This window comes from Ranitomeya imitator, chromosome 3 (genome assembly GCF_032444005.1).
Source record: "Ranitomeya imitator isolate aRanImi1 chromosome 3, aRanImi1.pri, whole genome shotgun sequence".
NCBI lineage: Eukaryota > Metazoa > Chordata > Amphibia > Anura > Dendrobatidae > Ranitomeya > Ranitomeya imitator.
In genome coordinates, this window is record NC_091284.1 from 94931147 (window position 1) to 94943844 (window position 12698).

General features: G+C 43.5%; 1 protein-coding gene across 1 annotated transcript in view; it reads right to left on the bottom strand.

The window, feature by feature from the left end:
* Positions 1-12698, bottom strand: part of BLMH (bleomycin hydrolase) — a 92144-nt gene that overhangs the window by 15222 nt on the left and 64224 nt on the right. The window contains exon 10 of the mRNA XM_069761166.1: positions 7455-7572. Coding sequence (XP_069617267.1) covers positions 7455-7572 — 118 coding nt within the window. The remainder of the gene's footprint in view (positions 1-7454; positions 7573-12698) is intronic.

Consider the following 12698-nt stretch of genomic DNA (forward strand, 5'->3'; position numbering starts at 1 on the left):
CCGCTGTCATCGCTGGATTGGCGTGTGTGACGCCGATCCAGCGATGTGTTCACTTGTAACCAGGGTAAATATCGGGTTGCTAAGCGCAGGGCCGCGCTTAGTAACCCGATATTTACCCTGGTTACCATTGTAAAAGTTAAAAAAAAAAACAGTACATACTAACATTCCGATGTCTGTCACGTCCCCCGCCGTCAGCTTCCCTGCACTGACTGTCAGCGCCGGCCGTAAAGCAGATCACAGCGGTGACGTCAGTCAGTGCGGGAAGCTGACGGCGGGGGACGTGACAGACATCGGAATGTGAGTATGTACTGTTTTTTTTTTTTACTTTTACAATGGTAACCAGGGTAAATATCGGCTTACTAAGCGCGGCCCTGCACTTAGTAATCCGATGTTTACCCTGGTTACCCGGGGACTTCGGCATCGTTGAAGACAGTTTCAACGATGCCGAAGTCGTTCCCCTGATTGTTGGTCGCTGGAGAGAGCTGTCTGTGTGACAGCTCCCCAGCGACCACACAACGACTTACCAACAATCACGGCCAGGTCGTATCGCTGGTCGTGATCGTTGGTAAGTCGTTTAGTGTAACGGTACCTTAACTGCAGAAGGAGCTTCCCCCCACTTCCCAGTCTGCAGCCTTGATAAAGGGACAGAGCTTCAGTCGGTCACCAGCTTAACATGAAACTGATCGCCAGGAGAGTAACCTCTTTATTTGCTGCAGAATTTCTATAGGGCTTTAGTATTTCTATAGGGCTTTATTCACACATCAGTATTTTTGAGCAGTATTTCATCAGTATCTGTATACCAAAACCAGGAGTCTCTTCAATTTTACATACATTTAATATATTACCTAAATAAGATTTGGGAGTTTTAATTTTAGTCATAGATCTCTTGTTTGTCTGAAATACTGGATATCACAGATTTAATAAGTTCCCATGTGAAATAGAAGAGCTCTTCATTATTTTGGGACACATAGTAATAACGTTTTAAACATTTTTGTAATCCGATTTATATGTGATGTATCAGTACTAAATAGTCTAAGTTGGTGAAGTGAGAAAAATACAGGCAGAAATTATATTTATAGGATCAAATAACTAAAAATGACCATGTGCAGAGACTAGAGAAACAGTCCATACGACCACAATAAGAAGAATGGTCAGAAAAAAGTACGGTATTTGCTTACACACAAAAAATAGAAGGTTTGTTTTGAGTTTGTCAAAAGACATGTGGGAGACTCCCCAAATGTATGGAGGAAGATGCTGTGGTTAGATGAGACTAAAATTCGACTTTTCGGCTACCAAGGTAAACGCTATGTCTGCCGCCAAACCAACACTGCTCATGTTTTTCGGCAGCAGGGACAGGGAAAATGGTCCAAGTTGAGAGAAAGATGGATGGTGTGAAGTACAGGGATATTCTTCAGCAAAACCTGATTCAGTCTGTCACCAGAGGAAACCATCTAACATGAAGGAGTTGGAGCATTTTTGCCTTGAGGAATGGGCAAAATTCCCACTGGAAAGCTCAGAGACTTATCCAAAGCAACCTGCAGCTGTACAGTGGGTACTAGCTCAAAAGGGGGCTTCTACTCAATACTGAGCAAAGGGTCTGAATACTCCTGACCATGTGATATTTCAGTTTTTCTTTTTTTATAAATATGCAAAAATTTATACATTTCTGTTTTTTTTCCAGTCAAGATGGGGTGCAGAGTGTACATTAATGAGAAAAAAAATGAACTTTTTTGAATTTACCAAATGGCTGCAATGAAACAAAGAGTGAAAAATGTAAAGGGGTCTGAATACTTTCCGTACCCACTGTAACTGCCGCAAAAGGAGGCTCTACAAAGTACTGACACTAGGGGGGTGGTGAATAGTTATGCACACTGATGTTTTCAGTTATTTTGTCCTATTTGTTGTTTGTTTCGCAATAAAAAGAAAACCAAAGCTTCACAGATGTAGGCATGTTCTTTACATGAACTGATGCAAACCCTCAAAATAAACAGTGAAACTGCAGGTTGTGAGGTAGCAAAACACAAAAAATGCCAAGGAGGGGTGTGTGAATACCTTTGGAAGTCACTGTACAAACACTGATACAAAATACAGATGTGTGAATGAGGCCTAGGTAGAGATTATTTCAGGATCAAGCAGAATATGCTGCAGACCAAGGCCTCCCTTAGGCTACTTTCACACTAGCGTCGGCCCGTCAGAGTGCGTCGAGCCGACGTACCAACACATTGTGTCAACGCAACACAACGGGGGCAGTGGATGCATTATTACAACGCATCCGCTGCCCCATTGTGAGTTGCGGGAAGGAAGGGGCGGAGTTCCGGCCGCGCATGCGCGGTCGGAAATGGCGGACACAACGCACCAAAAAACGTTACAAGCAACGTTTTTTGGTGCCAACGGTCCGCCACAACACGTTGCAACCGTCGCAATGTGTGTGGCAATGCGTCGCTAATACAAGCCTATGGAGAAAAAACGCATCCTGCAAATAACTTTGCAGAATGCGTTTTTTCTGCAAAACGACGCATTGCGACATGCGTCGTACGACGCTAGTGTGAAAGTAGCCTTACGCGTCAACATTTTCCCCGTATGAAAAAACAGATCAATTTTGTGGGGGAATACACTTTGATCAGAGTTTGATACAAGTGGCATCAGTTTTTCTCGAACATGGAGGGCAAAAAGAGAAAAAAAAAAAAATTCTCCACTTTCTCGACAGTCCGTGAAATTTCTACCGCACTCAGAAGTAGTCCGAGTGCGGTCCGATTTTTACATGAACCCATAGACTTGCATTGCAGATTTGGATCCAACCATTGGATCAAAACTGGACATGTCTCTGCTCGGAAAGCACGGTCTGTGAAGAATCATGAACATTTGAATACCCCATAGACTGAAAGGTATGAGTGCCATCCGTGAACGCCACGTAATAAAGATTCCTATATTTTCAACAACAACTTACTTTTAGTGTAATAGTTTTCCCTAAAAAATGAAACCTCTCTTTTGAGTGTACAAAAAAAAGCGGGTGAAAACCGATTGCCCCCATCACACTGAGCGGCAGCTTATCTGATGCCTTTGATGATATTAGGTGAAGTCCAACAGTTAACAAGGCAGAGTCACAAGCTCATCTTGTACCAGCAGTATGAACAAGGTTTTAATGTTTTTCAAATATAATTGTGGATTTAACTTTTCTTAATCCTTTACCAACGTTATTGGGAAGCACAAATTCCCAGCAAGATTTTCTTTCTTTCGCTCTTATGCCATTTTATTAGATAATCCAGATAAGAAGCGGAGAAGTGCTGCATTCTGTAACCCCCTGGGAGGGAGGAATAACAAGTCAGGAGGTCGGTGTACAAATTTGATGTTAATGAATCTCCTCCCGGAGGTAGTTTCTCAGCATAAAACATTCATTGACTCAAGATCATTATATAACATAAGCGGTCTAATTTTCTGCTCGGATGTAAGTATTCTACAGAGTTATGTGAGTGGTGAGAGGTACAGGTTTCAAATAAAGGGCTGCTTTCTCCCCGTTTCAAATAAAGGGCTGTTTTCCCACACACAAAGTACATTTTAATCAATAGAGTAAGGAGTAAGACTTTAAAGGGGTTTTCCCACAAGCAAAGTTCATTTTAATAAACAATTTAATTAACAGATCTTGGAATTATAATAATTTCCACAATTGGATGTGATTAAATAAAATGTTCCTGTGCTGAGATAATCCAATAAATGTGCCCCTGCTGTGTACTGTGTAATGGCCGTGTCTGACCGTGCAAGAACATGGTCTGATCATACCACAGCTCCTGGGCAGGGGAGGCGTAAAAGAATATACAGACAGGACAGCACGGGATCACAAATAATTATTTTTACACTTAGTAGGAGAAGAGGATCATCATCGCGCTATTGTAAGTGGTATGTCCTGATGAAGGGGTCGTCTGAACCCTGAAACGCGTTGAATAAACCACGCTGAACCTTTACTATTCCTGGAATTCTTCTGGCGGCAGCGCGATGATCATCCTCTTCTCCTACTAAGTGTATACTTCTACCAGGTCCGGCACTGACCTGTAGATCTGCAGCAGTCGCCATTATTATATGTCTTTTTATCGTCCTCACCAGGTGAGTAGTTCACTTGGTGGGTGCACCCTATGCAACATGAGACAAGACCCTATTGCGTTTTTTGTGTCTCCTTTTTCTATCAAATAATTATTTTTGTGAGACCTGTTTTTAAAGAAATGTTTTACATCAAAGAAAGAATCAGCTGTGATACCATGATGTCCTGTCTGTATACTCTTTTCCCATTCCCAGGAGCTGTGGTATGATCAGAACATGTCTCTGCACGGTCAGACACGGCCATTACACAGTACACAGCAGGGACACATTTATAAGATTATCTCAGCACAGGAACATTTTTTGGATACGCATCCAATTGTGGAACTTATTATTATTCTAAGATCTATTGATTAAAATGTTTATTAAAATTAACTTTGCTTGTGGGAAAACCCCTTTAAAGTCTTACTCCTATCTTCATAGACAGATATTGTAGGGCAGTGCTTGTAAAAACTTACACTTTTAAAACTTACTACCCATTAAAATTCGGTAACGTTCTTGACCGGTTATCCTCTGAAGCCAGGTGTACAAGTCCCGGCTTCAGAGGATGAATGCAGTGAGGGAAAGAAGCCATACGCAGGCGCTAGCGATGACGCCGGCGCTTGTAAGTTATAATATCACACCCACAGGGGCATGATAACATCTAAGTGGGCCGACTAGTCTGGGGACACTAACACCCCATCGACTAGTCCAAGCCCTCATTTACATATCATAAACGGACTTTAGAAATACTTTTTCTACAGATCTATTTATGCATGTAATATAACACAGGGACTGTTAGGCAGTGTGTCTACATATGCAGACTAAACTGAAGGTGGTATAGTATAGAATTTCCCACATAGTGTTTTAGGAGAAAAATATGCTTTTTGCAGTTTTTTTTTGTGGGGTTATTTTCCACCTGGCTGCTGCCAGATATAACCAGAAAGCCAATAGTGAAATTGACAATTCTGGGTCCATGTGTTTTTTTCTTCAATATGCTTCACATGTGGCAATTTTTCAGGTGAATTCAAATAATCATCTCTATGATTTGTTAAAAACAAAAGAAACAACAACTAACATGTAACAATGTATGAATGGAAAGAAGAATGCATATAACATTTTTGCACTGGCCATAAAAGGTCAAACTCGCTATTTTCCACTCAAATTCCTTCTGTCAAACCATGCAGAAGGAAGTGGAGGTCAGTGTCTACAGAAGGGTAGAACACCGCACAGAAGCGAGGACTCTGGCGGTCAGAGCACTCCTGAGATTTCGTAAATGGTGTGTGATGTTAAGCGATACCGACAACGATCCGGATCGCTGCAGCGTCGCTGTTTGGTCGCTGGAGAGCTGTCACACAGACCGCTCTCCAGCGACCAACGATGCCGGTAACCAGGGTAAACATCGGGTAACTAAGCGCAGGGCCGCGCTTAGTAACCCGATGTTTACCCTGGTTACCATCCTAAAAGTAAAAAAAACAAACACTACATACTTACCTACAGCCGTCTGTCCTCCAGCGCTGTGCTCTGCACTCCTCCTGTACTGTCTGTGTGAGCACAGCGGCCGGAAAGCAGAGCGGTGAAGTCACCGCTCTGCTTTCCGGCTGACCGACGCTCACAGCCAGTACAGGAGGAGTGCAGAGCACAGCGCTGGAGGACAGACGGCTGTAGGTAAGTATGTAGTGTTTGTTTTTTTACTTTTAGGATGGTAACCAGGGTAAACATCGGGTTACTAAGCGCGGCCCTGCGCTTAGTTACCCGATGTTTACCCTGGTTACCAGTGAAGACATCGCTGAATCGGTGTCACACACACCGATTCAGCGATGTCTGCGGGGAGTCCAGCGACGAAATAAAGTTCTGGACTTTCTTCCCCGACCAGCGACAGCACAGCAGGGCCTGATCGCTGCTGCCTGTCACACTGGACGATATCGCTAGCGAGGACGCTGCAACGTCACGGATCGCTAGCGATATCGTCTAGTGTGACGGTACCTTTACACAAGTAGAGAAGCAATCAATACAGAGGTGTCGCTAAACATTAAAATAGGCTCTGGAGGAAGACTCTCCGGAAGATCTTTGTCCTGCCCAGAGATCTTAAAACCTAATTTACATATTAAGAAACACTTAATATAAGTAATCTGATTACAGATATTATTGTATAAGTTTATTCTATGACCTGCAGGTGGGCTTAGTTGTCCACTACTTGGAGAACTCCTTCTCATACAACTCGCTTGGCCCCCAAGAAATAATAAAGCTTATACTCACCACCTGTGCTGGCGCCATTCCCCCTGTGTTGGCACTCCTTCTCCCAGGGCTCCCATGTGTTTTTTTCAACATGTGTCGCCGGCGCCAAATCAGCGCTGGCGTCACTGTCCCCGCCTCCTGTCGACTTGAGCAGGAAGAGGAAGTCCAAAATCAGGTGCAGCCTGGACTTCCTCTTCATGTTCAATTGGTCCGAAGGCGCTGTTTGGGCACCGGCGTCACATGTCACAAGAGCAGCAATGGAGCCCCAAAACCGCGAGTCCTGACACTGTGGGAATGGTGCCGACACGGGATGTGAGTCTTCATTATTTTATGGGGGCCAAACATTTGGATCAAGAAAAGGTTGTCCTAATAGTGGACAACCACTTTAACAGGGCTTATCCCTCTAACAGATTCCCTTCAGGGTTCATGCAGACGACTGTATTTAGTCTATGAGGCTGTACACATGTCAACAACTATTTCTTTGGACAGAGTCTGTCCGAGGAAAATAAATAAATCACAGCATTTATCGTACTCAACCCTGCAAGTCAATGGTTTATAAAAAAAATAAAAAAAACAGACTACACTAACATCTAATTTTAAAGAACTGACAGAATGGAGAAGATAGAGAAAATTTTTTTATTTCTTCATCTTCTCCACAACCCAAAAAAATCAGGTCACTCTATGATCACACTCTGATCAGCATAACTGGACAGATTTTCTCGGATGAAAGAAAATACTGTTGTGTGACCATAGCCCTAAAGAGGTTGTTCAAGTACAATAAAACCTCGCCCCAGTGACTGAATTTGCAATCCTTGCATGTCTTGTGGCTGTTGAACATATTTTTCGAGCACGCCGAAGACACTCAGTTAGCACATGCTCAGATCACACCTTATCCGAGAACATTCGCTCATCACTAATGCCCAACTGTGCAAGATGATAAAAGTAGACTGATACCGGAAATCTTTATCTTCTTAAAGATTATGGTATAATTTGAAAATTGGTATTCCATTAATTTCAAATAATATGGAATTTGGAAAGTGGTATATTGCACCACTATGTAGAACTACATGGACGAAAATATTGCTAATGTGGCCATGGAGGGCTTGTGTGATGAACCGGTAAGGTAACATTTTGGCTTCATACTGTACCTTCTCAGTGACAGCAGTCAGAGCCATGGCGTGCGTCATCATTGAGTCTCCAAATATCAGTCGTTCTGCCTTGTTTATGTTCTTGACAGAAACACCGAACACCAACTCATGATCAAAACTGGAATAAAGGAGCAGAAAGGTTTAATATACACTCAAGCTAAATCCCATGAAAATAAAAAAAGTGAAATAATCTGTGCTTGTTCTTTATGTTTAACCTCAAAAAAATAATAATTTGTGCCGCCATTTTTCAAGACTCGTAACCTTATTATTTTTCGGTCAATAGGACTAGAAAAGGGCTTGCTTTTTATGTATCAAGCTGTAGGTTTTAATGGTATCATTTTGGGATACATACAATGTTTTGATAGCTTTTTGCATTTTGAGGGGTTTTTGGGGGACCCAAAAAAGTAAATATCGGTATATATATGTATATATGTATATATATATATATATATATATATATATATATATACACAAAGTTTGCCACTAGGGAATACATTTCATTTTTATGAAAGATTCAACATTTAGTTAGATGGGGATTCCAAAAATGGTTGCTTTTATATGTTTTTCATTATTTTTAAATAATGGGAATGGGAAGGGGGGTTATATTTCAAAATTATTATTTTTCTTTTCTTTTTTTTTACACTTTTTACGGTAATTTTTAGTCCTCAGAGGGAAGCTGAACCTGTAATTGGATGATCGCTTACACTTTAATTTCAATACTGTAGTGTTGCATTATATAATGAAACTTAGTCTTTCATGAAGCACAGCACGGGAACAGATTCCCTACGAGGATAGCGGTTTCAAGATAGATCGCGATAAAATAGCTGAGTTCATATCAATGAGTTTCCATGTTCTCCCTGTGTTTGTGCGTGTTTCCTCCGCGTTCTCCGATATTCTTCTACACACAATAGACATACTGATAGGGAACTTAGATGTGAGTCCCAATAGGGACAGGAAAGATGATGTCTGCAAAGTGTTGTGTATATTAATGGCGCTATATAAGTGAAAAATAAATTAAATAAATAAATGTAAGCGGTTAAACAGCAGTGATCGGAGATGGCTAGGACCGCTGCTGTTAATGGAAGATGCCAGCTGTATAATACAGCCTGCACCTGTAATGTGTGGAATATGCTCACCTCCTGAGCCCGCTCCACACTCCTACACCCACTCCAAGGCCTAATAGTACATCATGGGGCAGGAAGGTGTTTAGAGGTTTTTGAACACATAGAGACCCTCATTGATCCTGTGAACAAGAGAACTTCCTCCATAACTCATGCTACTCATTAAAATTAATGTATTTTTCTCGAGCTACTCACTTATTCATCGGGAAGTGAGAGGCACCGGTGATTATAAATTTACATGATGATCATGTAGGAGTCCTGGCAGGTATCTGGAGAAAAGATGTCTCCTGATTGAATTTGCCTTCTATGACATATCAGTGAAGACCCCAGTGATGCCCCCCATCAAATGTGGAAGTGAGTGGCGCCTGAATAATCCTTAAATGGAAAGACACATATATGACCAATAAAAGGGCTATACCTAGTTAATTCTCGTAATCTCAGGTCATAGACCCCTCGTTTGACCCAACAGGGTTTTAATACTGGAGGTTAGGACCATCCCGGTTGGGGTACACCTTGGCGCTGGTGGGAAGGCTTTTATGCTTTTAAATCAAAAACAGTGTTTACTAGGTTCCCCATGTTATTTATATGCACTATTGCTCTTACTTACAGTAGGGAATATGTTTATTTTGTTTCTTGTTATGACCTGGTGGTTAGGAGCACCCGACCTGATAGTTAAACTCATACAGGACGAGCTCTGGGATGTGGGAGCTCTGTTGACCGCAAGCCCTAATCCTATCGCACACACTAAAAATAGCCGTGGAGCACTCCTGACGCTCCCTAGGCGCCTCGTCACAGCCTCAGAGCTAGCTAACCCTAGAGATAGAAAATAAAGCCTACCTTGCCTCAGAGAAATTCCCCAAAGGAATAGGCAGCCCCCCACATATAATGATTGTGAGTAAAGATGAAAGTCACAAACGCAGAAATGAAATAGGTTTCAGCAAAGGGAGGCCAGACTTACTAAATAGACAGAGGATAGGAAAGGAATCTTTGCAGGTCAGCACAAAAACCTACAAAAGACCACGCAGAGTGTGCAAAAAGGGTCCTCCGCACCGACTCACGGTGCGGGGGGTGCCACTCTGCATCCCAGAGCTTCCAGCTAGCAAGACAAAATCAAGATAACCAGCTGGACAAAGAAACAAAGAGCAAAAATAACAATAAGGAACTTAGCTTCTGCAGGAGAAGACAGGTCACCAGGCAGATCCAGGAGCGAACTGAACCAATGCTAAAACATTGACAGCTGGCATGGAGTAATGATCTGAGTGGAGTTAAATAGAGAAGCCAACCAAAGGATAAACCACGTCACCTGTGTAAGGAACCTCAGAAGCAGCAGCTTCACTCATAGCCACCAGAGGGAGCCCATAGACAGAACTCACCGAAGTACCATTCACGACCACAGGAGGGAGTTCGACAACAGAATTCACAACAGTACCCCCCCCTTGAGGAGGGGTCACCGAACCCTCACCAGAGCCCCCAGGCCGATCAGGATGAGCCAAATGAAAGGCACGAACAAGATCGGCAGCATGAACATCAGAGGCAAAAACCCAGGAATTATCTTCTTGACCATAACCCTTCCACTTGACCAGGTACTGGAGTTTCCGTCTCGAAACACGAGAATTCAAAATCTTCTCCACCACATACTCCAACTCCCCCTCGACCAACACCGGGGCAGGAGGATCAACGGAGGGAACCATAGGCGCCACGTATCTCCGCAACAACGACCTATGGAACACATTATGAATGGCAAAAGAAGCTGGAAGGTCCAAACGAAATGACACAGGATTAAGAACCTCAGAAATCTTATATGGTCCAATGAAACGAGGCTTAAACTTAGGAGAGGAAACCTTCATAGGAACGTGACGAGATGACAACCAAACCAAATCCCCAACCCGAAGTCGGGGACCAACACAACGCCGGCGGTTAGCGAAACGTTGAGCCTTCTCCTGGGACAATGTCAAATTGTCCACCACATGAGTCCAAATCTGCTGCAACCTGTCCACCACCGCATCCACACCAGGACAGTCCGAAGGCTCAACCTGCCCTGAAGAGAAACGAGGATGGAAACCAGAATTGCAGAAAAAAGGAGAAACTAAAGTAGCCGAGCTGGCCCGATTATTAAGGGCGAACTCAGCCAAAGGCAAGAAGGACACCCAATCATCCTGATCAGCAGAAACAAAGCATCTCAGATATGTCTCCAAAGTCTGATTAGTTCGTTCGGATTGGCCATTAGTCTGAGGATGGAAAGCCGAAGAAAAAGACAAATCAATGCCCATCTTAGCGCAAAAGGACCGCCAAAACCTCGAAACAAACTGGGAACCTCTGTCCGAGACGATGTTCTCCGGAATGCCATGCAAACGAACCACATGCTGGAAAAACAATGGCACCAAATCAGAGGAGGAAGGCAGTTTAGATAAGGGTACCAAATGGACCATCTTAGAGAAGCGATCACAAACCACCCAAATGACCGACATCTTTTGAGAAACAGGGAGATCAGAAATAAAATCCATGGAAATATGCGTCCAGGGCCTCTTCGGAATCGGCAAGGGCAAAAGCAACCCACTGGCACGAGAACAGCAGGGCTTAGCCCGAGCACAAATCCCACAGGACTGCACAAAAGAACGCACATCCCGTGACAAAGAAGGCCACCAAAAAGATCTAGCCACCAAATCTCTGGTACCAAAGATTCCAGGATGACCAGCCAATATTGAACAATGAATCTCCGAGATAACTCTACCAGTCCATCTATCAGAGACAAACAGTTTCTCCGTAGGACAACGGTCAGGTCTATCAGCCTGAAACATTTGCAGCACACGCCGCAAATCAGGGGAAATGGCAGACAAAATTACCCCTTCTTTAAGAATACCCGCCGGCTCCGGAACACCCGGAGAGTCAGGCACAAAACTCCTTGACAGGGCATCAGCCTTCACATTCTTAGATCCCGGAAGGTATGAAACCACAAAATCAAAACGGGAGAAAAAGAGCGACCATTGAGCCTGTCTAGGATTCAACCGTTTGGCAGACTTGAGATAAGTCAAATTCTTGTGATCCGTCAAGACCACCACGCGATGTTTAGCTCCTTCAAGCCAATGTCGCCACTCCTCGAATGCCCACTTCATGGCCAACAACTCCCGATTGCCCACATCATAATTGAGCTCAGCAGGCGAGAATTTTCTAGAAAAGAAGGCACAGGGTTTCATCACCGAGCCATCAGAACTTCTTTGCGACAAAACAGCCCCTGCTCCAATTTCAGAAGCATCAACCTCCACCTGAAAAGGGAGCGAAACATCTGGCTGGCACAACACAGGGGCAGAAGCAAAACGACGCTTCAACTCCTGAAAAGCCGCTACAGCCGCAGAGGACCAATTGACCACATCAGCACCTTTCTTGGTCAAATCAGTCAACGGTTTAGCAATACTGGAAAAGTTAGCGATGAAGCGACGATAAAAATTAGCAAAGCCCAGGAACTTCTGCAAGCTCTTCACAGATGTCGGCTGAGTCCAATCGTAAATGGCCTGAACTTTAACAGGGTCCATCTCGATAGTAGAAGGGGAAAAAATGAAACCCAAAAATGAAACCTTCTGAACTCCAAAGAGACACTTTGACCCCTTCACAAACAAGGAATTCGCACGAAGGACCTGGAACACCATTCTGACCTGCTTCACATGAGACTCCCAATCATCCGAAAAGACCAAAATGTCATCCAAATATACAATCATAAATCTATCCAGGTACTCTCGGAAGATGTCATGCATAAAGGACTGAAACACAGATGGAGCATTAGAAAGCCCGAATGGCATAACCAGGTACTCAAAATGGCCCTCAGGCGTATTAAATGCTGTTTTCCATTCATCACCCTGTTTAATTCGCACAAGATTATACGCCCCTCGAAGATCTATCTTGGGGAACCAACTAGCCCCCTTAATCCGAGCAAATAAATCAGACAGCAGCGGCAAAGGATACTGAAATTTGACTGTGATCTTATTAAGAAGGCGGTAATCAATACAAGGTCTCAAAGAACCATCCTTCTTGGCCACAAAAAAGAACCCTGCTCCCAATGGTGACGACGACGGACGAATATGACCCTTCTCCAAGGATTCCTTTATATAACTCCGCATAGCGGCGTGCT